General features: G+C 47.4%; 2 protein-coding genes and 1 long non-coding RNA gene across 10 annotated transcripts; 1 reads left to right on the top strand and 2 right to left on the bottom strand.

The window, feature by feature from the left end:
- LOC110429888 lies at positions 84 to 799 on the bottom strand. Of its 2 annotated transcripts, none has more exons than XR_002447079.1 (3): positions 747 to 799; positions 438 to 560; positions 84 to 264 (listed from the first exon to the last, which is right to left on the bottom strand). It is a non-coding gene; the product is annotated as an uncharacterized LOC110429888 (long non-coding RNA). The 2 variants fall into 2 exon arrangements; XR_002447080.1 differs by having other exon boundaries at positions 676 to 793.
- LOC8067098 (KH domain-containing protein At4g18375) lies at positions 2,170 to 9,058 on the bottom strand. Of its 2 annotated transcripts, none has more exons than XM_021449010.1 (8): positions 8,854 to 9,058; positions 5,490 to 6,135; positions 4,692 to 5,111; positions 4,364 to 4,609; positions 3,481 to 4,251; positions 3,031 to 3,086; positions 2,850 to 2,940; positions 2,170 to 2,685 (listed from the first exon to the last, which is right to left on the bottom strand). In XM_021449010.1, the coding sequence occupies exons 2-8, from the start codon at positions 6,111 to 6,113 to the stop codon at positions 2,494 to 2,496; spliced, it is 2,400 nt and encodes a 799-aa protein (XP_021304685.1). In that variant the 5' UTR covers positions 6,114 to 6,135; positions 8,854 to 9,058; the 3' UTR covers positions 2,170 to 2,493. The 2 variants fall into 2 exon arrangements, with proteins under 2 accessions (XP_021304685.1, XP_021304683.1); XM_021449008.1 differs by having other exon boundaries at positions 2,850 to 2,943.
- LOC8065815 (TATA box-binding protein-associated factor RNA polymerase I subunit B) lies at positions 9,203 to 24,230 on the top strand. Of its 6 annotated transcripts, XM_021449032.1 has the most exons (9): positions 9,208 to 9,330; positions 9,412 to 9,497; positions 11,428 to 11,537; positions 13,177 to 13,661; positions 13,752 to 13,803; positions 13,887 to 14,488; positions 14,575 to 14,731; positions 22,597 to 22,721; positions 23,603 to 24,230. In XM_021449032.1, exons 4-9 carry the CDS (start codon positions 13,185 to 13,187, stop codon positions 24,062 to 24,064), a joined length of 1,875 nt encoding a protein of 624 aa, XP_021304707.1. In that variant the 5' UTR covers positions 9,208 to 9,330; positions 9,412 to 9,497; positions 11,428 to 11,537; positions 13,177 to 13,184; the 3' UTR covers positions 24,065 to 24,230. The 6 variants fall into 6 exon arrangements, with proteins under 6 accessions (XP_021304692.1, XP_021304699.1, XP_021304703.1 ...); XM_021449017.1 differs by having other exon boundaries at positions 9,203 to 9,330; positions 9,420 to 9,497; positions 13,177 to 13,803; XM_021449028.1 differs by having other exon boundaries at positions 9,205 to 9,330; positions 13,177 to 13,803; positions 14,578 to 14,731.

A 24,885-nucleotide genomic window follows, 5' to 3' on the forward strand; every position in this document is an offset into this window, starting at 1 on the left:
AGTCTTAATATAAATGCAAGAAGTCAATTCATGTGACACTTAGATAATCATATTTGCGTCGAGATCACCCTCTTAATAGTATAGCTATCTATCCTAAATTTACTCATACTCATGCCTTGTGTCAAAATAAAATGACCTTATCAAATATACCTTTGTTTTGAGGCCATTTTATTTTTTTTCTTCTTTTCCAAGTTTGAAGACCTTCACTTAGGCTATCACCATCACCATGACCATCATCTAGCTCCACCACTTAGTATATTCGACCTAGCTCATGTTCATCATTTAACGACAAGGTTAGTACATTTAGGTTTGATCAATTATCTAAAACTAAACTAGAGCTTTCACACAGTCGCCATTCTAATTGAAAACACACTTATATGTTGATAATAAAGCCAAATTTGTCAGCCATTCAGTAGTTTTTTCTCTCACAACAGTACCTTCTGCCATGTCTTATCAGCCAAACGAACAAGAGCGTCATTCGATTAAAGTTGTCTGAAGTGAAAATCATCAATTGTTGTGTACATATTCCCCATATATCCACATGGTACATGATAGCATCCCTGCATAACAAATGAAGCCATATAAAATATTAGCCAGTAGCCACTAAAATTAATCTCTGCTCTTTCATGTGTGTGTTAGTGAAAGATGAGAGAGAGTCTACAAGATCTTCCTCACATTTATATTTGTTGAGTCAAGAAGTAATTTTAAACTCATATGTTCACATGTTCAAGGAATATATCCAGAACCTGTTTGTGCAAATCAGTCTCGGATCCACTTGGTCCACTAGTCACCGGTACCTAAAGGAATCAATAAGACATGTTCATCAGCAAAATTTTTGACTGAATGGTCACAGATGCCTATAGATTTAAATTAGCTGTCATATTTATTGGGCCACCCCCTAAATAGTATAAAAAGGACCAAAGGATTTAGAAGAGACGAGCTATTACGAAGATGTAATAAATCTAAAGGATTGCATGATTTTAGATGCAATACATGACGAAAAAAGAAGACAAGGCGACTCTATTTCTTCTTCATGTTGACTGTGAGCATGACTGTATGTCTGTATGAATGAAGATGATATAGTTGACGAAAACTTTGCAAACCTGTCATGTCTATAGACAGTGCCTTTGGGGTATGCTAATTTTATTTTGATATATATGATTCCCTTTTGTACTCATTGGGATGGTGTTTCAATAGCTACCTGACCCATTTTTTCCAGGCCTTATCCAAAGTTTAAGCTTGAAAAAGCTAAAGGAAGTACTTAAATTGTGAATAAGCCCATGGACATTGATTGTTTCAACGGGTATCCACAATCACATGTTGTGCAACCAACATTTTGATGGGCAATGCAGTTTGTTCTTGTTCGAGATGATGAATAGAAGTATCATCATAATGTATCCTAATTGTATACCTAAATGGGCGAAAAGACCATATCTTCCTAGAATAGAGAAGACCAGAAATACGCTGGCCAATGAAAGTTCTAAACCCCGCATGGAATGAGAATGTATATGATTTGGGGGAAGATTAAGGGCATGTTCAGTTGCATCCAGGTGGAACCAATCTAGGGAGGGAGAGTATCTCATTTCCATTGACCATTGCAGAGTAAATGCGTGGGGAATGCAGTCCAGGATTGACATGTAGATTTCGAACGGGATTGGTTCCACCACTCTAGAGGTCTGGATTGAATCCAGGCGGCCATCATGCATGGATGCAGACAGCGTGAGTGACGATTGTGACACTACTGGCATGATGACAAGGTGGGCAGCCGGCCTAGACCTGTGAAACGCAGCAAGGCACGGGATTGAATCCAGGTGGGTTGGTCGCTACAACCGAACGGGGCCCGATTTCTTGAGGGAAGATTTTATTAAATGCTATATTGTTTCTTGTCTCATTTTGTGATGGATTTCAATACAGTCACCATTCTAATTGAATTACTGAATTGTCAAAACATTTATATTTTATCTAATGCGGAATACGCTATTGTCTGGCCTTGTGTATTAAGGCAGCGCCTTTTTCTAATAGCGTCATCAGTGTCTGGCTGTACATTATATGCCATCGTGACTGAGGTCCTGCACCTGGCAGAATGGCATGAAAACCTCTGCCCCCACACCGACATGTCCATAGGACCACACGGTCATCCAGCTAGTAACAACTAAATTCAGCTAAAGATAAGCAGTATCAAATCGTGCAGTTGCGAACAGATTAATCCCATGCATGCATGCCTAGTTTAGAAGTCCAAGATTTGCATGCATATAAGAACAGTGGAGGGAACAAAGTGAAGCTGTTAGCTGTATATGGCAGCGTGTGCACGTACAATACAACCATCCCACAGGTTTCCTCGTACATACATAGAGGTTCATTATATGCTCGAGTGCAAATTGTTTACCGCACTGACGGCACTGCAAAGAATGATTGACATGCCCGCAGGGAATGCAACCATTTTGATTGACATGCCCGCACTGACGGCTTCTGCCACGACTATGAGACCAGAAGCTATCCCCAGCTTGGGTAAAGTGGCATGCGAGAAGATTGGGGTTGCTGCTGAATGCTCCGGCTGTTTGCGCTAATAAAGCCCTGCAGGAGGCTCTGCGCAGCTTTTGCTTCCTCCAGTGTGCCCTGGATCTCCACCACAGACTCGGAAGAACCAGCATGAGCCTCATGTAGCCTCAGTCTTGCACCAGAAATCTGGGTCAAGTAGAACATTAATGAGAAAACCTATTATATTTATATCATAAGAGGACACATTTCATATAGAAGTGCCCATGGAAGAGAAAAGCTAATCATAACAGAGGATGCATTTCATATAGCAGTGCCCATGGAGTAAAAGGCATAATAACTTCTATCTATACCTGACGGATCTCTGCTAGATTGACCCCGCCAACACCGACAATAGACTCCAAAGAACTATTTGGAATCCTCAGTTCAATAGTGCTCAAGAACCTTCTGCCAAAGGAAGGTATTTTCAATGAAATCTGTACAGGTAAAACTAAAATTATGTTTAGGAAGGAAGCAAGGCCTCCAAAGTCATACCCAGTAGCACTTGTCAGTCCTCTGTAATCCTCGCGTCCATGAATTTGTCCAGCAGTCTGTGCAATGATAAAATTTAAATATATACAGAACTTGAGATTTTCTGGTAGGCATAGACAATAAAAAAAAATCGGTTGAAAGTTGAAACCAAGAGCGGCAGAGTACATCCCAGCAGACAAATATATACTGAACCAAGTTGCAAGTGACAACAAATGAGGAGTTGCACCACTGTGACCACATTATAGGGTGAACATTGCTGCCACAGAAGTGACAGCTAAGACAGCAACATATCTCTCTCCACCCCCCCCCCCCCCCCCCAATATTCAGGAGTACCACCTAATTACGGAACAGAACAGGGACAATGGCACAGTCATGTGCAAAGTCTCAAGCTTCTAATAAAAATTTCAGGTGATGGCCATTTGCAAAAGAGGGAAGCTCACGTCAAAGATGTACCTCGGTATAGTCATAAGCATCTGAATTTCCATCTCTTGTGATGCCTAATTGCTGTGTACCCCTACTAGAGTAGCTATCAGCAGGCACATGGGCACGATAGGAACGATGAGACATATGATCCACACCAGGACTGAAAGCCGAGGGAAGTTCTCTAGTAGGAAAGCGTGTGGCTGCTGCATATCTCTCATAAGGAGCTGATGGGGCATTACTAGTAAACATAGGGCTTCCACTAGGATATTCTCTTTTAGAAAAGTAGTCTACAGGATATGCATCAGAAGGATCACGAGGTGCACTTTCGTTTGGTCTTGGTCGTCCATATGGTGGATTGTTGGTAGGCCTTCCATATGGATCATTAGCAGGTCTTCCATATGGTGGATCGTTGGCAGGCCTTCCATATGGTGGATCGTTGGCAGGTCTTCCATATGGTGGATCATTGGTAGGTCTTCCAAATGGTGGAACAACGGCAGGCCTTCCATATGGTCGATCGTTGGTATGACTTCCAAATGGTGGATCAATGGCAGGCCTTCCATACAGTGGATCAATGGCAGGCCTTCCATACAGTGGATCAATGGCAGGCCTTCCATACGGTGGATCATTGGCAGGCCCTCCATATAGTGTCGATTTTCTGCTAGGCATATCAACAGGAGGATCATCGAAAGGGGCAAAAGGTGGAGGATTATTGGCAGTACTTGTAACTCCCAAAGTCCTATTTCTAAGCCTCGAAGCAATCTCTGTGAGGGCTCCTCTTGCAATAGCTGGAGGCCCAGCAACCTGAAAGCTTGGAACAAATGTACAGGTACAACGGACGTTAACAAATTAAAGGTCCAGATAATAAAAACATACAGAAATATGTTAATGTAGCAGTTATCAAATATTAAGTCACCTGCACAAGTTCATCATCAAAAGACAAGTATTTTGGTTTATCTGCCTTCGAGTAAACTCGAATTTCAGCCCCAGTTCGTCTTCTCATTTCAGTAATCACCTTCCCACCTTCCCCAAGAATACAGCCAACTTTGCTTGATGGTACAACAAGCCTAGTACTTGAATGGCGTTTCTCAGAGGGTGCACTTACTTTATCATGGAGCAAAATGAGTGCCTCAATTGCTGGGGATATTGGTTCAGATGGTACCTGGATGAATAAAAAAGGAGATAAAATTGTGAGTATTGGTACTAGAAAGTGATTGGCAACTCAAAACCAGCTGCACTGTTACCTCCTTAGATGAAACAATGATCAGACTTTCTCCAGAAGCATCTTTGTCAATCTCTTGAACTTTGATGCGAGCACCAGTCTGCTGCTCTACTCGCTTAACATTAGCCCCACTTTTCCCAATAACTGAACCAATGAGCTCAGAAGCACATAGAATTCTGATAGAAAACTCTTCAGTTTCAGTAACATGATATTGCAGTCCACTTCTATAGGGATCGAGCAGGGGTATTGGAGGTGGATGATCACTATGCAGGTGCGGCAACATTGGATTTTCATGTTGTAGTAGTATTGGGGACTCGCGTTTCCTTTGTGTGCTTGCATTTATTATTTCTTCAAGAGGTCTATTTTCCTTACGAGGATGCTGATGGAGACGAGTAGATATTTCATATAGAGCTTTTCTTACAAGAGAAGGTGCTCCAGATATCTGAAATATCATAACAACAATATGATATATGATACCTATGTACTGATGTCCAAAAGTGAAACTAAGCATGACAAAGACGCAAATTTCAAGATATGAGAACAGCATGACACAAAGTTCCATCGTTTTGTTAATTTAATTAATTGATAGGGAAAATCAAGTTATCAAAACCATGAGAAACTAGACAGGCAGAAGTAGAATAACAATTGATATGTCCACAGCGAATTGTTTATTTCGAGAAAAAATAATACATGAACAATTGAATGCTAATCCAAATATAAAGAAACAGCATATGAGGCCACAGGAACCAATGGAAGCAAAAGGCATTACCAAGCCAGACAAAAGACAATAAAGGATTTTCTACTATTAATACAGCCTTACCTGCACCAGTTCATCACTTTTAAGTGCACACTGGGGAAGGTCTTCAGATGGCAAGACACGGATCCCAGCACCAGTATCACTTCGTAGTTGTTGTATAATGGAGCCACCTTTTCCTAGAAGGCAGCCAACTTGATTGCCTTGAACCAAAATTCGAGCAGTCACATCATCAGCACTTTCAGACTTTTCCTCATGGGCGACTCCATCATGAATTTCATCAGCCACAATCTTATCATGTATCTTCAATAAGGCATCTTGGGCAAAGCAATGGGGTTTCATGTTCCCTAAGCCATCACTAAATTTAGTTTCAGCTGCTTCATCAGTCAGTTCAGGTTGATTTTGGTAATTGAAGATGATAATTACTCTCTCATCTGCACCAGGAATGGGATCGGCAACCCTTATCTTGGCTTTAGTTTCTTCTCTGAGGGCCTTAACAACATCACCACCTCTTCCCAAGACACTGCCTATCTTTTTTACTGGGCACAATATCCTGTAGATGGTTTCAACTGGCTCTGAGGACATAGATGTGTCATCATGCCTTGAGTTTAGCCGTTTCCTCTTTCTGTCCTCAGAATTGGAATATGTCCTCTTTTTGGAGTTACTTCTTCTAGACTTGCCATAATCCATCAAAATCAATCTTGCAGTTCCCCTTTATCCACATAAAGAATAATCCATCAGAGCAAACAAACTGATAAGATACTGATAACGAGGTCATTAAACAAAGATGAAAGGATGCTGCATGCACATGTGCCTCTAGCAGCATCCCCAATGACAACACATACACAGCCTTATGCACGTATAGCTGCTGCTGGATGTCCATGTTGCTATTTTGTACTACAGAACACTAGCATAGGCAATTTTAAGTTCAACAACATGTGTTGGCTGTTGACCATGTACAGATCAAGGCATCCTGGTGATCAAAAGTTGCATGGATTCAGGATACAAATTACCCACTGTTTGCTTTTAAAATATATAAGTACATTCATTCAATTCAAGAAGAGCTCCATATTATTGATTTCCTTTAAAAATAATGCCCATGAATAACATGGTTCATCTTCTAGAAGAATTACAGCGAATAACAATGTCTGCATGAAGTACGCAAAATCTAAAGTCTTCCGGCAACTGAAATCCAGCCTAAGAGAAACTCAAGGTACAATTTTTTATGTTCAATTTTCCAGAATTGCAGATATAATGCCAGTATGTGCTGAAAGGGAACATCATATAAAGTACCATGCCTAATTTAAATAAATAATGAAAACATTATAAAAACAGACAGGGGACAAAGCAGGCTAAATAGTTTGAAAAAAAATGCTAAATGAACGTCTTAGATGAAATAGAATAAAAACTTAACTGAGGCACATTATCACTAACATTTCATTACAAGCAAAAGGCTTCCTAGCATATGCAAGTATGCAACTTGAAGCAATTCCATAAAATAACCTCTGAAATGGATTAGCTTGTGCCCATAAAAGATGAGCAATGACTTCACAAGCACACCTCATCAACTACCAACTAGGTGCAATGGAAAATTTCTTAACCGCTCATCTACAATTCTACTAGCATGTATAAAAAAAGTAATCAAACACTCACATAAGCATATTTCATAAGGGCAATCATTAAGGGCACTTCAGTAAGTGTAAAAACATAACGCAGCAACACAATTATGCTGCAGCACATTTTAACTGCACAGATTCAGCAGAATCAATTAATTTTGAGCCAATAAAACATGAAAGATCCCAAATTGAGGATGCTAGACATGAACCTTCAGGCCAGGGCTTTTGCACAGATGATTTGAGCTGCAGCCTGAAGCATAATTACACCCTATGGTCATTTTTATTCATCATCCGGACCAGAGGAGCTAGTTCAATTACTGAAGATGATTATTGTCAGAATGAAAAACCAGAGGTAGTACAAGGCAGGAATTCAACTCAACCCCTACTTTTCAAATAAACTCACTACAGCCTAAAAGATCCACTAGCCCCAAACTGGATGAGTTAAAGTACCTATACTAGGAAAAGAGGACATTTGTTTCTTTTCAGAGGACCAGCACAAAAGATGTGGATATAGTGGCAACTTGCATTGATTCTGTAATGTAACCTCTGCAATAATTTGGTTTCATATAAAAAATGGTGAGGAATGACGTGGAAATCACACGTCTTTAGGGCATTACCTATAAGGTAAAAAGAAAGAAACAAATTTCCAACTGCACATCCTGATCCTGTTGCAGCTCTAGCAAGGTTCCAAAAGGCGCTAGGCAGTTTTTATACACATACATATATTACCTTAAATTACCTTAAGTAAAAGAAAAAATAGGAGACTTGTGGACCTAAAGTTGGAAGAAAGGCCCATCAAAAGAGCTCAGCCCACCTTATCCACCTAAACTTTATCCCTTAACCCAGCCGCACACCCAGCTGCACACCTTATCCCTTAGCCTCCTTCCACCCAGCCGCACACCCTGAATCTCCCTCCCTCCCTCAGTATGCGCCCGCCGCCGCCGGTTCCTCTCCCTCTCCTGCATCTCTCTGTCCGTGCCCACCGCTGCCGAACTCGCACGCGCTCGCCGTTCCGCCCGATGTCAGCGTCGCCTGCATGCTCCCTGCCTTGGGTGCATCTGCACGCATACCGCAAAAGCCACCAGGCTGGCACTGCCTAAGGTACCGCCTATTCCCCTAGGCCAGGCGGTACCCCTCCGCCCAGCGCAAAGGAGCGCCTAGGCTAGCGCGTAACAGCGCCTTTTTGAAGACTGAGCTCTAGTAGCAATTTTTTGAAAAAAAAGCAAGCACTCAAATAAAATACCACATAAGGCAAGTCATTTAGTGCACTTGAGCACGTGCACAAAAAATCTCAGTAATTGTGCCCATAAATAAAAGAACACATAAGGCAAGTCATTTTGAGCACCTGGGAGCACGTTACTAGCACGGGAAAGATACAGTTTGACTTCCCATTTTCAGCTCACAATAGCATTCAAGATCAAAATTTTTAACTGCGCAGATTTCATCACCCACGTCATGCTCAATCAATAGCACAAGAAAGATGCCGAGCTGAGCACACTGCACGCGAACCCACTTGCAGGGGTATCTACACGTGATTAGTATAAGCTCATGAGAATTCAACTGAACCACCAAACGTTTAGGAAACCAATCTCGCTACGGACAAAAAAAAAAGAACACCCTGCTCCGCTAAACTGATCGGAGAACATGGGTGTACAAATTGACGCCCAATAAATTTAGCAGAAAATTAGGCACAGTACATGCATACACTTGTAATTAGGTCAGATCCGGTTACAAACATCCAGACAGCTTAAGTTAGGGTTCGGGTGCTCGGTTTCGCACGGCAGGAAGGAAGGGACGAGAAGGGGTGCGTATACCTGCTGGGTGCTCGTCGCCGGCGAAAGGGCGGACGAAGACCTAGGCTCCTAGCGTAGGCGGTGGCGGCGGCGGCGGCGGCGGTCGCCCGGTTGTCGCCACGAGAGAAAGCGCGCGCGGGCACACGGGGTGAACGGGAGAGCAAAGGCAGGGGCCAGGGGCAGGGGGTGAACGCTGTCGGAGTCCGTGGCTGTTCCTATTCAGTTAGGCTTTGTTTGGATAGACTTGGATCGGCGTGGATTGGTATGGATCCCGGTCTCGGATGGAAACCAGCCCACACCGGAGTTTCAGCCCACGTGGATGCAGAATTGCGGATTTGGCTGACGCCGGGTTGGAGCCAAACCCGCTTGAACCACGTCAATCCAAGGGAGAGAGAAATATCCTCACCCGAGGCCGGGACTTTGCTCCCGCAGCACGCGACTCTGCCAGCGCTCCCGACTCGCCGGCGAGGGCAACGCCACCGCTCGCACTTGAAAAAGGTATGTTCTCCGCCGCCTCCAATTCTCGTTGGACTCATTCCCTCCTCCCTTCCCTTCTACTCAGCCGGTTTCCCTTGTTAGGGTTTCAGTACACCGCGGCGGCCGACGATGGCATCGGTTCCTGGCGGTTTGGATGGAGGGAGACGGTGGCAACTCCACGTCCTGAGGTGCGGATCTACTCCTCTCATTTCCCTTCTCCCCCTCTCGTTTTGCTTGAACATGCTAGTATGACAGTGGGATGTTTGAACCTGCTTGTACGGTGCCGTGTTCCCAGGAGCTGTGCTACTTTTTTTTTTAACAAGATCTGGATATTGTTTTCCTAATGCCATGCTCTTGCTTGTGATATTTTGTGTCATGTTTGTACTTGCTGCACATTATTCCTAAGTTCCTGTTGCCATTATGTTTTTCTTTCAGTTTCTTGTGTAGGAATAGTAGCAGCAGAATGTGTTTTTCAGTAAATTTATGGTCAAATTACTTAAGAATGGAAATAGAGGTTAGTGTATAGGTATATCTCAGTCGCTATACTCATGTACATTGTATATATGCCAAAATGGAGCACCAACTGCAGCAATTTAATTTACAAAACTAACAACAAAGTTACACCAAGATTACAATTTTTATTAAAAATATTGACTTCAATTAATATTACCCAAAAATCAGTGTGCTGTCTTCTTTCAGTTTCCTTTTGGGCCACATTTGTTCTCTATACCCATTGTTCAAATGAGCTATTGCTTGCAGTAGATACACCAAGTTCATGCTTGATATTTGCACAAAAGAATGCATGTTACGTTCTGCATGCCTTAACAAGTATCTTGAGAAGTTTCTTAAGTTTTGTGATCTCGGCTTATGTACAATGTACAGTAGTCCTTGACTGTATGTGCCTTTTCCCTTTTTGGTAGGACACCCCCTTATCCTTCCAAACTGCAATTGCTATCCAGGAGCACATAGAAAGCCTACATGAGGCCGCAGTTAGCGTGATTCCAATCTCAGCTGCAGCTTGTTGCTGGATTTGGCTTATAACATCCTGTCCCTGCGTATTACTCCCTACTGTAGGTCTTCTTCCTCAGCTGTAGCTCGTCGCCATCTCATATCTCTGATATTTGTTTGGGCTCATGCTCGTATAGCAGCGTGTGCAGACAGTTGAGACAGATGGAATGGAAAAAGAACATGGAGAAACTTTAGCTAGCAGAACTAGGGCACGTTTGGTTTGTTACCAATACCAAACCTCGCCGCAGCATGCCGCACTCTCCGCCATATATGAGGCAAGTGTTTGGTTCCTGCAGTTCATTTTTCATGCCACATTCTGGCAAATGTGCGGCGGCCAAATTTGGCGTCGTAGTTCCGGCGCGGCCGCAGTTGATATCCGGCATCCTACGGCAATAACCAAATGCGCCCCTAGCTTCTCCATATTCTCTAATCTTTTGCTATTTTTTTAATATCTTGAACCTTATATCCATGTGTAGTCCTTCAGAAAATCTTGTAGTAGCTCTTTTGGAATTTTGTTACTTCTTGGATGGATGTATGCTTTGCGTCCATGCCCTGTGCGTTGAAAATCTGAACACAGTCAGTAGCGCACACAGGTGCGGTTCAAAGCCTTGTGCTACTAATGGCCTAGTTACTGGTTAATTATCTTGTAGTATTGTAAATAGTTAACCTGTGCTGAAATGCATTCAGTTCTTACATAAGCCTGAAATTTGTGACGAAAAGTAGTACAAATTTAGTATATCTTGCTTTTGCTCAAACAGGAGTCTTGAGACTACCATTTTTTATGATGTTTGTTTTAATTGGTTGATTTCTTTTATGATAAGGAAGAAATAGTTAGTATTTTAGTTTCTGTGGCTCAATGAACTGCTCAGTTTGGCAGGCCACTCACTGTTTGTTCCTGGACTTCTCAGCTAAGTTTAGCTGGGCCTCCTCAGCCTAGGAGTAAAAGCATTCATATTATAATATTGGATAGTTGCAGTAAAAATATTCATTCAGTTCAAAGGAGGCCTAAACGTTTTCCTAGTATTTGTTCATAGCAGGCATCAGGCTTACATGCATGATTAGGTTCAACATATTTCGATACATTATGACATTCTTTACATTTGATTGCAGACTTTGAAGACCATTAGGTCAAGGTCTTTGATTGCATAGTTCTGAATGCAAGAGGAAGCATCTTTTCAATTCAACTTCTTTAGAAGTCGTCAGTTGCTGAACAAATCATGGTGCTGATTTTTTTAGTCATCATTTCTTAGTGAATTTTGGCACTAGTTATATAGTAATTTTTTAGAAAGAAATGTTGTGGGAAACAGTAACTGGCTGATTGTATATTGCTCAAAGAAAGGCAGACTTTTTGTTTTGAAGTCTCTTTTTTGGGAGATTTTTTTAAGAGGATGTGAAGAAATGTTATGGCAATAGTGCTATAATTTTCTGCATGGATGTATGGTATACCTTTGCTTTCTATTTTTTCATATTTTTTTTATTTTAAAAGATGAATTTTGGATTCATCTTGCTCCTTTTCTTTTGAAATTTAGGGATCAGCCTGGATTGGCCTCGCTCTTTTTATGCCTTTTTCCCCCAAATTTTTGAGATGAACTTATGTATTGCTTTTGTTCTTAGTTCACAAATGATGTTCGCTTTGGGTGTTAGCGGTTGTTTATTAGAACCCCGGCACGCCATACCAAAAGCAGAACCCCTGCCTTTCCAAAAAGCAACATTTTTTGCTTAGGGGATTAAACCCACAGGTGGAGGGGGATTGGGTGGCGGAAGGGGATTAACCCAATCCCTTCATGGATGGATTCTCACGTGGGTTATGCCCCTGAAGTGCCAAACGAAGCCGGAAGGGTCCAAGGGACCACTGCCGAAACCGCGGGCCCCGCAGCCTAGGCAAATTGGGGACGTAATGATCAAAGTCCTACGGAAGTCCAACTCTCCTAAAACAGCAAAATCTTTGAGAGATTTGTGCTTGGAGAGGAAAACATGCATTATTTCCGATATAGACAAAAGGAAGGAAAGGAAGACATGATTGGCTTCTGTGCGGGGGCGATCTTTGGGCCGTCCAATAACGTGTGGCCTGGGAAGATTTGGGGGTTGGAGCAGACAGGTTAGTTAAAGTAGGATCTCACACAGCATATAGAACAACACAAGGATTAATTTGCCTGTTTAGTGCTAGGGGGTGCCGAGGAGTCTGGTGGCAAGAGGGGGGGGGGGAGCTTAAACGTTCTGACTTGGGTACAGTGGGTTCACTCACATCTAAATCAAAACCTCTCGCCACCAAGAAAGCCTATTCGCGAGAGCAAGGTCGAGCGGGAGACTGAGAGGAAGAAGATGGCGCGCAACTTTGGTTCACGTGATAGAGGGGAAAGGGGGAATGTGGGAGCGTTTGGGCCCTACCGTTGTGATCGGGGTGCCGTAGGAGCAGGGCGAAGCTGGGGCGGACGGGATAGTTGATTTGGCGGGGCAGCGCTCCTCGTGGCGTTTTCAGAGGGGCTCGTCCTGGCAGGTCTGGAGGTTTCGGCAGGGGACGGGATGGATAGTTCCCTCCCCCGCCGGCTGGAGGTGGCAGAGGCGGCTCTGGGGACCAGGCACATGGTAGATGGGTGTGGCAGGAAGATGGGCAATAACCACAGGTGACCTTCAGAAGTCGACGGTGGGGCTCCAGGGCAGGGGTCTGACATGGACTTGGATTTGTCTGTGGAGGATAGTTGAGCAAGTTTTCACTATATTTTAACTTCAGTTTTAGCATATGACAAAAGTGTTGGTTTCTTTGTTTTGTCTTGACTCTTTTATTGGTAATTGGAGTCTCTATCTGTAACGCACCTTTTTTCCAGGTAAAATGACTCTAAATTTGTGCACCTTCTTCAGGTGAAAACATGGATTACAACCTTGGTGACACCTCCCCCGATCCCTACGGTGGTGGTGGTGGAAGCATCCACCTAGTGTGTGATCATTGCGGCACCAGTGACAACTACAACACTGACGACGCTGATGATGGCCAATTCACGTGCCGTACGTGCTCTGCCGTGCACACCACACAGGCAACTGCTGCTGACCCTCATTACTTCCCTGTCACTGGCAGCATCTCTGTCCGCCGTGTTGCCACCCAGCCCACCCCCAAGCTTGGTGCCCGCACACCCGCCCCCTACCCGAGGACCCCTCAGGCTGCTTCAGTGCCTGCTGCTGCCGCTTTTGACGACTTCATGGAGCTGAGTGAGCCGCGGGACTTTGCTCCTGGATCTGGAACGTGGGGGGAGCCTGAGGATTTGGCAGTGCGGGTCCGCTGGCGCTATGTACGGGGTCTCCAGGTGATCCTGCAGCGGCAGCTGGAGGTGCTGGTGGAGCGGCACCAGGTAGGCGCGACTGTGTGTGCTGTCGCTGGCATTGTCTGGGTGAGGTGGGTTGCTGCATCCGGGGTGTTTGACGGAATCTGGGTGCACCAGGTGCTCGAGGACCACAAGGCCATGGGGAGAGAGAAATGTTCTAGCAGCAGAGGTGAGCCGTTATGCTAGCCCTTGTTAGTCATTGCCATCAGATGAACTGAACAGACTCTGACATACATCTATCTCTTGTTGCAGATAACAAGAAACCTGATGAGGTGAAGTATGAATCAGATGATGATATGTTGCTGCAACGAAAAGACAGGCGCAAGGTGGAGTTTGCCTTCTTGCGCTCGTTGAGGATGATGCTGCCGGTTTACTCAACGTTGGCTGTTTGTTTCTTGGCCTGTCATATTGCCCGTGAAGCCATCCTGCCAAACGACATTTACAGGTGGGCAATGGAGGGGAATGTCCCTTATGTGGCTGCATTTACCGAAGTAGACAGGTTCCTTGGGAGCTCTTTCCAAGACTGCCCTTTGGATGCAAGGCAGCTGTTCAGGCCGGTGCGAGTTATTGGAGCATGGCAACTGGAAGCTGCAGTTGGATCCATAGCACAAAAAGTAGGCTTGAGGCTTCCTTCAGTTAACTTCTATGCAATTGCTCATCGTTGTTTGAAGGACTTGTTACTACCTATAGATAGAATCCTCCCCCACGCATGCCGAATTTATGAGTGGGCAATGCCTGCAGAATTGTGGTTGTCTAGTAATCCTGCTAGAGTCCCTACACGGGTTTGTGTGATGGCTATCCTAATTGTGGCCCTACGACTTCTTTATAACATCAACGGTCAAGGGATATGGGAGGTGTGTTTGTCACATTGATTACCTTTCTTCAAAACATCTTAGGTCCTTGAGAAATGCATATGACCTGAAGTAACTTTTCTTTGCAGAAGATTTGTGAGGAAGGAAGAAACACAAGTGAATCTCACCATGATACAAATTCATCAACTTTCAGGAAGCTTGAGGCTAGTAACAGTGAGGAGTTTGGCACAAGAGAACTGTTGTGTGCTATTGCAGCTGCCTATGATAAAATCAATACGACACATGGTAAATTTGAATTTCATTGCCTTGTCTACACATTATGTTTATCTTGTAGTATACATGGTAGTTCGCGGCATGCTTATTCTGACTGTCGGTAGTTTATATCCACTTGCTATATACACTAAGCGTAAGAATTGTTGATTGCATATTCCACGTCTGCTGAATCCAAGACCAACATATGTCTTTTTCTGTCAATCATTCTGTGTTTCTAAACTTAACAAAATATGCATAACTGTCCTACACTACATGATTATTACACCTCTAGTAATACCCTAACATAGAGCAATTAGCATCAACTTTTGCCATGCACAAACAGGGCAAACTGATGGAGAACATTGAACCTGTTATGTGGTAGCTAGGATCGAGAAGGGTGAGATGGGGAAGCAGCGACTGCTTGCGTGCTACAGTACCTGCAGAGCTACATTACCTGCAGGTACTGTTCATACCGGATGTTATGTCGGCGGCTAGGGCTGCGAGGGCGAGAGGAGGCCGGCCGGGGGCCTTGCCCACGGCCGAGCAAGAGGAAAGTGTTTTCCTTCTTAATTCTTACTTGACCTCTAAGCAAGCGACCTTTATCTCTAATTAACCCTAACACTAATGGGCTATGGCACCAGCCCAGGCCCAATAGGTCCCTTACGTACTCTAACACTACACCCCACCTAGTGTTACGGCGCTGGGCTTTGCTGCGGAGGTTGTAGGGAGGAGAGTGGAGAGGTTGAGGGCGTGAGCGTTGGCGGCGGCGGAGAGCTGTCGCTGGCAGAGCAGGAAGACATACAGGGAAACAGGGAAGGGGTGCTGGGTGCCCAAGGGTGTCTTAGACACAATCCCAGGCTGAGCCTGATTCATTAACTTGACTGGACTTTATAGTCCTATTACAATCTAGGTAACAAACTCTGATTCCTTTATCAAACCTGGACTCTAACCCAAACTCTATCATATCTTTCCAAAATCTACCTAATCTTATCTATCTCAAACTCTAACAAACTATCCAAATTCTAGTCCTATGCGCCAGGACTCAGCCCCCTTGCTGACGCCTGCGCTGGTAGGTGTTGCCTACCATAACATCTCTCCCCCCCTCGGGAAACAGCTCGTCCGCGAGCTGGAAGGAGGGGTAGGCTTCTCTGAAATCTGGAACTGGCTCCCAAGTAGCATCCGACGTTGGCAGACCTGACCATTCCACGAGAACGTGCCATACACCGCGACGAAGTTCAGAACGCAGCACCCTTTCTGGATGAAGTAAAGGCCTGCCATGACGAAGAGGAGGCAGAACTGGTTGGGACAACGGCGGTGTGCCGCGAAATGGTTTGAGTACCCCGACATGGAAGACATCATGGATACGAGCGTCATCTGGAAGCTGCAGACGGTAGGCCACCTCACCAATGCGTTCAAGCACTTGAAAAGGGCCAGCATACTTGGGTCCCAACTTGCTGCGTCCCCCCGGAACCAAGGACTGCGTATGACGGTGGAGCAAACGTAGCAGAACCCAGTCCCCAACAGCAAACTCCAGGGCACGGTGATGAGCATCATAGAAGCGCCTAGCGTACTGCTGTGCCTGGAGAAGCCGACCGCGAACCTCTTCCAAGAACTCATCACGGCTGGTCAGGAGAGCATCAACCACCTCAGTGCGGGCATGTCCTGAGGTATATGGCAGTAAGTCCGGTGGTGGTCTGCCATAAACCACTTGGAACGGCGATGTTTGCAGCGCCGTGTGATATGCTGAGTTGTAGCAGAATTCAGCCCATGGCAACCAGTCAAACCAATCACGGGGACGGTCACCAGTCAAACAACGGAGGTACATGGTTATCGTCTTGTTCACAGCCTCTGACTGCCCATCCGTCTGTGGGTGAAAAGCGGTGCTCATGCGCAACTTCACCCCCGCATGTCGAAACAAATCCCGCCACACATGACCGGTAAACACAGGGTCACGATCACTGACAATAGACTCCAGAATGCCATAGAGACGCACTATCTCCTGGAAGAAGGCACGCGCGACCGAAGAAGCCGTGTAGGGATGGCCCAAAGGAATGAAATGGGCGAACTTAGAGAACCTGTCAACCACGGTCAGCAGAACACTTTTGCCATGGACCTTTGGCAGCGCCTCGATGAAATCCATGGAGATGTCCGCCCAAATGCGCGACGGCACCGGCAGGGGCTGCAGCAAACCAGCAGGGTGGAGCGTTTCAGTCTTGTTCCGCTGGCACACCGCACAAGACCGCACGTAGTCCCCTACGACGCGGCGATCGTGCTCAACGAAAAACTCCGAACGAAGCCGGAGCAAGGTCTTCTGTACTCCCTCGTGGCCTCCTGTGTGAGCGAGCTGTAGAACATCTTCGAGGAGGCCTGACGAGGACGGAACGAAGACACGCCCTTTGTGGAGCATGAGCCCTTCCCGAACAGTCCAGGCCTCACCATGCGCCCCGGACGCCACCGCATCGCGTCGGGCACAGAGTACAGCATCAGCCTCCACCTCCCTGCGCAGTTCATCAAAGAGCCGAAAGGTGGGAACAGAAACAGCTGCGTAGCAAGCCACTGTCGGCCCTGCAAGTGCAGCCAGCAGCGGCTCTTCGCCGTCCCGCCTAGAGAGAGCATCAGCAACGATGTTGGACCGGCCCGGACGAAATTCGACCCTGAAATCATACCCAAACAGTTTGCTTATCCAATGATGTTGAGGAATTGTAGATAACCGCTGATCCAGCATAAACTTAAGGGCGTAATGATCTGTCCGGACAACGAACGCCCGCCCCCATAGATAGGGTCTCCAATGCCGCACGGCCTGAACGAGGCCGATAAGCTCTCTCTCGTAGGCCGCCACCTTGAGATGACGGGCAGCAAACGGCCGACTAAAGAAAGCAATTGGCGCGCCATCTTGGTGCACCACTGCCCCGAAGCCGGAGCCCGAGGCATCGCAATCGATGATGAAGGTGGCAGCGAAGTCGGGCAGGTGTAGAACTGGCGCCGAAGTGAGAGCAGCCTTCAGAGCAGAGAAGGCCAAATCGGCCGCCTCCGACCACTGGAATGCGTCCTTGCGGAGCAGCTGCGTCAAGGGCGCTGCAATGATGCTATAATCCTTGATGAAACGCCGGTAATAGCCGGCCAGTCCGAGGAAACTGCGGAGGCCGCGTGCTGCACGTGGCCGCGGCCAAGACTGCACGACTGCCACCTTGGCGGTGTCCATGGCCACGCCCTCGGCCGTGATGACGTGGCCGAGGTAGTGGACAGCAGCAGTGGCGAAGGAGCACTTGAACCGCTTGAGGTGGAGACGATGAGCGCGAAGGACGACGAGGACGGCGCGCAGGTGCTGCAGATGTTCCGTCCACGAGGAACTAGGAACTGTAGATGAGGATGTCGTCGAAGAAGACGAGCACGCAGCGGCGAAGGAACGGCTTGAGAACGGAGTTCATAAGCGCCTGGAACGTCGACGGCGCGTTGGACAAGCCGAAAGGCATAACCAAGAACTCGAAGTGGCCATGATGCGTGCGAAACACCGTCTTGTGGACATCTGCAGGGTAAACGCGAACCTGGTGATATCCCGAGCGCAAATCCAACTTGGTGAAGAACTTTGCGCCATGCAGCTCGTCCAGGAGTTCCTCGACAACCGGAATTGGGAATTTGTCCTTGACTGTCGCCGAGTTGAGAGCCCTGTAATCGACGCAAAAGCGCCAAGTCCCATCTTGTTTCTTGACCAGCAGGACCGGAGCGGAGAAAGGCGAGGTACTGTACTGGATGAGTCCCTGCTGTAGCATCACCTCACACTGCCGCTCCAGCTCGTCTTTCTGCAGCTGTGGGTAACGGTACGGCCGCACCGCCACGGGCTCTGTGCCGGCCTTCAGATGAATCCGATGGTCGCAGGCTCTAGCCGGGGGCAGCCCCTCAGGCTCAGTGAACACATCCTGGTAAGCGTCCAGGAGCTGCTCCAGAAGGGCGTGTTCAGCCCCCTTGTCGGTGTAGAGGTTGGTCGAAGACAGGGCCACAGATGGGGCAGTGCAGGGCGCACCCACTCCTGTCCACACCACCTGGCGGCCCCGGAGGGTGAACGCCATCCGTAGCGTTGCGAAGTCCCAAAGTATAGGCCCCAAAGCACGCAGCCACGTGAGGCCTAGGACCATGTCGTAGGGAGCCAACGGGATCGAGAAGCAGTCCACCGTGAAGCGTTCATTGCCGATAAGGAGCTGAACGCTGCGGGCGAGCCCCTGGCACGCGACGCGATCACCGTTCGCGACGATAACATGGGCGCCATTGCTGTCTGTGAACTGCAGGCCTGCGCGGCTAGCAGCATCTGGGTTGATGAAGTTGTGCGTCGACCCTGAGTCCAGAAGAGCCGTGAAGTCGTGGGCACCGATCGTTACACGCAACTGCATGGTGTCGCGCGCCCGAATGCCTGTCACCGCGGACAGTGAGATCATCGGCTTCTCTGGGTCGAACGCTGGCTGCTCGGTTGGTGGGTCGTCGTCCGGCTCGTCGGGCTCCTCGACGATATAATCAGGCACCTCCAGATAGAATAGGCAGGCGCATTTGTGCCCTCGGACGAACTGCTCATCGTAGTTGTAGCAGAGGCCGAGCTTGCGACGTTCAGCCATCTCCTCCGGCGTGAGACGCTTGTAGGGGCGCGCAGCCGGCGTCGGAGGCGCCAGTGCAGAGGAGGGCGAGCCACTGGTCGGTGCCGGTGCCGACAAGGCTGCTGGTGGACGTCGCGCCGGGCGTTGGGGTCCTGGTAAGGTGGGCAGTAGGACTGCATTGCGACGCTCGTATGCCCGGGCCAGGCGCATAGCATGCTGGAGGTCCTGGGGATCCTGGAGCTCGACGTCCACGCGGATGTAGTCCGGCAGTCCACCCGTGAACAGCCGGGCACGCTGCAGCGATGAGAGATCGCCTGCGTGCGCGGCCCGTGCTTGGAACGCCTCCATATATGCGTCGACGTTGGATCCGAACGACAGCCGCGCCAAGTCCGCCAAGTGATTAGTGCTGATGGCGGGCCCGAAGCGCTGCTGGCAGTAGCGACGAAAGTCCGGCCACGATGGCCGGCCGACGTCGGTTTCCAGGACGACGTACCACTGCTGGGCTACCCTTTTGAGGTGGTATGACGCCATCCAGACTTTGTCCACCTCGCGCGTGAGTTGTCCCCGGAAAAATTGCTCACATTTGTTGAGCCAACCCAGTGGATCTTCCTTGCCGTCGTATGTTTCGAAGGAGATCTTGTGATACTTGGGGACGGCGGCGGACTCCCATGCCGGCTGAGAAGGCGCCATGTGGGCAGAGGCCGGCAGTGGCAGACTCTGCGTAACCGAGCCAAACTGCGGGATCGGCGACGAAGAGTGAGGGAATTGGATCTGTGTGATTGGAACTCCCATGGGTGGTGGCGCCGGTGCGGACTGCTGTCCCTGCGGAGCTGTGGATGACTGCTGCAGTGCAGGGAACACCGACGCAGATGAGTCCTCGGCAGCCGTCGTGACTTCCGTGATCAGCGGCGCCGAGGTCGCCGGTAGTTGGGGAACACCCCCGAACCCCGGCAAGCCGAATTGGGGGTACCCTTGCTGGGCGTCCATGGCCGTCAGTCTAGCGCCCTGGGCAGACAACTGATGGTTCATGGCTGACACCTGCAGCTGCATGCCATTGAACGCGGAGGTGAGTCGAGCGAGCGAGTCGGCGATGGAGGCAAGCGTGGGCGGCTGGGACGGCGGGGTGGTGGGGAGGAGAGCGCCGGTGGTGGCGGTCAGCGGATGCGAAGCACCCGTGGCCGCGGACACGCTGGTCGACGGCGCGAGCGGCGCGGAGGCATCCCCGGTCGTTGCCATGGAGTCTGATACCACGTTGTTACGGCGCTGGGCTTTGCTGCGGAGGTTGTAGGGAGGAGAGTGGAGAGGTTGAGGGCGTGAGCGTTGGCGGCGGCGGAGAGCCGTCGCTGGCAGAGCAGGAAGACGTACAGGGAAACAGGGAAGGGGTGCTGGGCGCCCAAGGGTGTCTTAGACACAATCCCAGGCTGAGCCTGATTCATTAACTTGACTGGACTTTATAGTCCTATTACAATCTAGGTAACAAACTCTGATTCCTTTATCAAACCTAGACTCTAACCCAAACTCTATCATATCTTTCCAAAATCTACCTAATCTTATCTATCTCAAACTCTAACAAACTATCCAAATTCTAGCCCTATGCGCTAGGACTCAGCCCCCTTGCTGACGCCTGCGCTGGTAGGTGTTGCCTACCATAACACCTAGACATGCAGCTCGTCCTTGAGCTGCAACCTAACCAACTTATAATGATGACTCGACTCGACACAAACCTAACACTTAAAAACAAGCCTTTTACATCTCGGTTTATTTTATTATTCCCAACCTGAAATGGACTGGAACGCTTTATTTGTGACCCTACACGTAAGGTGGACACCATCTGCACGCTGGACCTACACGTCTATAGCCACCTAGATCCCATGGACACCATTTGAACGAAAGGGCTGCATGAGTTTGGCCCCCAGGAGGTGGTTGCCACAGCGACCAGCGAAGACGCCCTCGTGGTGGCCGGTAGTGGAACGTGGAAACGCTAGGCAGTGCGCTCCCTCCGGTGACCCCATGCCTTCTCCCCGCTGCATGGCTGCTGGTCTGCATCACAGAAAGGAGAGTGGAGGGCTTTCGATGGAGAACGACAATGAGGGGAGTGCCTCTCCTACCGCCGCCGAAAGCTTTGAGTTAGTCACCTGCGTGGCAAACAGCATGCCCACCACCCATGGGGCCAACCACAGGCTCAAGATCCCCGACGCAGCGGACAAGATCAAGGTCCTCCGCGCAGTGAAGAGCAACTTGGAGGAGCTGCGAAGGGGTGCAGGGTTGAATCAGCTGTAGATCACGCATCACCCGCACCTGATGGCGCTGTGGCCGTGGGCTGAAATGACTGGACCAGCCCCGCCACGGTGGCCTGCATTGTCGCCATGAAAATCTGCATCGCCGCCATGTTGCGCGACAGCTCAGCAACCACTCCTGCAAGAGAGTCAAGCGTAAGCAGTTGGCCGGAAAACGCGGAGGAGAGCTCCAACGAAGTTGAAGGCGGTGGCGCAGCTGTGACGGCTGGGGCTACGGAGGAGGCTGGCGGCTGCGTGGAAGATGGAAGGGGGCCTGACATTGCCGATACCAGATGTTATGTGGCGGCTAGGATCGAGAGGGGTGAGATGGGGAAGCAGCGACTGTTTGCATGCTACAGTACCCGCGGGTACTGTTCACGCCGTATGTTGTGGTGGCGGCTAGGGCTGCGAGGGTGAGAGGAGGCCGGCCGGGGGCCTTGCCCACGGCCGGGCAAGAGGGAAGGGTTTTCCTTCTTAATTCTTGCTTGATTAGATTGATACATTTCCTCTCCCTATATAGAGATGTTTACTTGACTTACAAGCAAGGCTTACTTGACCCCTAAGCAAGTGACCCTTATCTCTAATGAACCCTAACACTAATGGGCTATAGCACCAGCCTAGGCCCAATAGGTCCCTTACGTACTCTAATAGAACCACTTTGCCATGTTCTTCAATTAAGACAATTTTACTTTTGTCCTTTTTTTTCTTTCTAAAGATGTTGAGTAACTTTCTTTCAGCATTGGAATGGGAAGTGCAAGAATCTTTCTATGGTTTGGTTTCCTTTTGTTATAGAAAGTAGAACTTTGCAAAGTCAATAAGATGCTATTTCATGAATAAAATAATATGGGATTTTTTTTGTGCAGATTATTATGAATAAATTACTGACTTCATTGTATTTTAGTCTATATTTGAATTGATATCTTTGATAAAAGTTATCAAGGGTTGACTGGACATATTCTTGATCTTGGTTGACATTTTGTGTCTGGTGGGAGTACTTCTTAATGGTAGGGTACTGACTTGAAGTTTTCTTATTTTACAGACTACTCAAGTGATCTCCGCTCTTATCTCAAATACTGCAAGGAAGTTATCTTTACTGGGATTACATTTTCAGATGAAGAGAATCATCTAATAGAGATATTTTGGGATATGTACAAAGCCAGAGAGGTACTGCACTTTGATTGGCAATGCTGTTAATTCTTACCTATTTTCCTTTTGCATGAGGTGGATAAAATATCATATATGAAACTGTTAAATTGTGCCCATTATGGATCAATCGCTTTCCCTTATCATACCCTTGTGTAGTTCTTCCTGTCCTTGCTATGTCAGTGTCATGTGGGGCCAGACCTACACCAGACACCGGTGCACCCGCGATGTGCAGCATGCTGCCGAGCGTGCAGAACGCGCGGGGACGGCCCAGGACGCGCCAGCCGCCAGGGGCTAGGAGGAATGATAGGATTATTACCTATTTTAATGATTAGTTACCTATTTCTATTCCATAATTCTAGGAGCAGCTTGCTCTATTCGGTTGGGCCTTAGGCCATATATACTTGTAACCAGACATTTGGATAATTAAGAAAGATATTGCCATCTAATCTCTCTCTCCCTTCTACAACCGAAGCTAGGAGCCGAGGGGCAAAACCTCGCCCTATGCCACGGATCAAGGCTACGAGCTTTGTAGCTGCGGTCCAGCTATCCGAGGGTTTGAGGCCCTTGATAGTAACTATGTAAACTTTAAATGACTTGATAAGAAGGTGTAGCACATCAGCTAAATTTTACAGTAAACTATCTATAGAGTACAAATTTAATCCCCATATATTTGAAAAAGGGGGAAAATAACCAGAGAGGAATGAGGTGGGGACTTCTATTTGCAGAACTTTTGCGGCACTTGGTTATAAGGACAAATTGAGTTAGACCTTGAACCTTGAAATTTTGTTTGGTGTAGGATCCTGGTTAGATTTTATTATGATAGCACCATTCTTGTTGGCTTGCACAAACTTTGTTTTTGAACTGTAAATTATTTTGATGCTTATGGTGTTTCATTGCAGGATGATAATCCAAAAGATCATGTAAAATCCCAGTCTCATTCTATTGAAGACATTCCAATTACAAATGGAGTGAAGAAGCGCTACCGAGATGGAGCTTTTGTTGAAGCAAGTTCCTTTTCTGCATCTTCAGGTCATGATGCAATGCAAATGCTCAGGTCAGAGATGCAAGATCATGGATTTCATTATATGCCACCTAGGAAACCAAGGAAATCAGATGGTTATCTTCGTTATAGGAGGAAGCGGCTAAGCAGTGGCTTTATTTATGTTGCACATGCTGATTATTACATGTTGCTACGTGCTTTTGCAAAGCTTGCAGAAATTGATATTCGTATCATGCATATTAGTGTGTTAAAAGTTGAGAGGAGACTCGCATGTATTGAGGAGCGAATTGAGAGAAGCTTGAACACCTTACAGAACTTTTCTACTGGAACAGGAGATGAGCTAAGATCTGTATCTGACTGAAGTTCCTAGTGTAGTCTCATACTCTGCTGTACTGCTGTTTTGGCATCTTGAGAAACATAATTACCCTTGAGCATTATGCCTCCCAGTATTGCTGTTTTTACGTATACAAGCATTTAGTTTCATGCACTTTCTCAGTCCAGGAATACAATGTGATTTTTTAGTATTATCTGAATGTGTTTGTGTACTGATGGCACGCAAAGGAATACCCCCTCCATTCTTTTTCTGGAAAAAAGGGTCACGTGTGTAACTGTGGTTCCAAAGGGCTTCTTTCTGTGGCCTCTTGGCATTGGTAAGCAACCTGAGCACAACAAGGTCAGGGCAGGATGTGGGTCTTTATTTGCTGAAGCAATATGTACCGAGAATTATGCTCCCTTCTTTAGAATGGACATAATTATGTCAGGGTCCTAATCAGTACCGTGGTGGATTCAGTTCCAGTAGTAGACCTCATCACTGCTCGGCAAGTCAGCATCGATGATACTTGGGGATCTGCAATCATGAGGCATTTCAGTTTGGGAACTGTAGTGGCAAGAGGAAAAAAGGCTGGAATCTGGGCTTTCAAAAAAAAGAGGGGGGGGGGGGGGGGGGGGTGTTCAGGAATCTGGAACGCTGGTTGGGTGGAAACGGCAAGGAAAATGGGTGAAACTAACAAAGAAATTTGACAAACCTTTTATGTTCCCTAGTTATGATGCAAAATCAAATTTGAAGTCCATGGTGTAACAATTTTCTGAATCATTAGACAATAATGGTTCAATTGCACAATTAGGGATGAAAACGGTACGGATATTTTCCGATCGTATTCGAGACCGAATTCGTTTAGAGGG

This window comes from Sorghum bicolor, chromosome 1 (assembly GCF_000003195.3).
Source record: "Sorghum bicolor cultivar BTx623 chromosome 1, Sorghum_bicolor_NCBIv3, whole genome shotgun sequence".
NCBI lineage: Eukaryota > Viridiplantae > Streptophyta > Magnoliopsida > Poales > Poaceae > Sorghum > Sorghum bicolor.

Coding starts and splice junctions, on each gene's coding strand:
- LOC8067098 (XM_021449008.1), bottom strand. CDS start 6,113: ATGGATTATGGCAAGTCTAGAAGAAGTAACTCCAAAAAGAGGACATAT. Junction 5,112..5,489: donor AAAGTGATGAACTGGTGCAG/GTAAGGCTGTAT, acceptor ATGATATTTCAG/ATATCTGGAGCACCTTCTCT. Junction 2,686..2,849: donor ATCTAGCAGAGATCCGTCAG/GTATAGATAGAA, acceptor TACTTGACCCAG/ATTTCTGGTGCAAGACTGAG.
- LOC8065815 (XM_021449017.1), top strand. CDS start 13,185: ATGGATTACAACCTTGGTGACACCTCCCCCGATCCCTACGGTGGTGGT. Junction 14,489..14,574: donor ACGGTCAAGGGATATGGGAG/GTGTGTTTGTCA, acceptor TTTTCTTTGCAG/AAGATTTGTGAGGAAGGAAG. Junction 22,722..23,602: donor ATATGTACAAAGCCAGAGAG/GTACTGCACTTT, acceptor GTTTCATTGCAG/GATGATAATCCAAAAGATCA.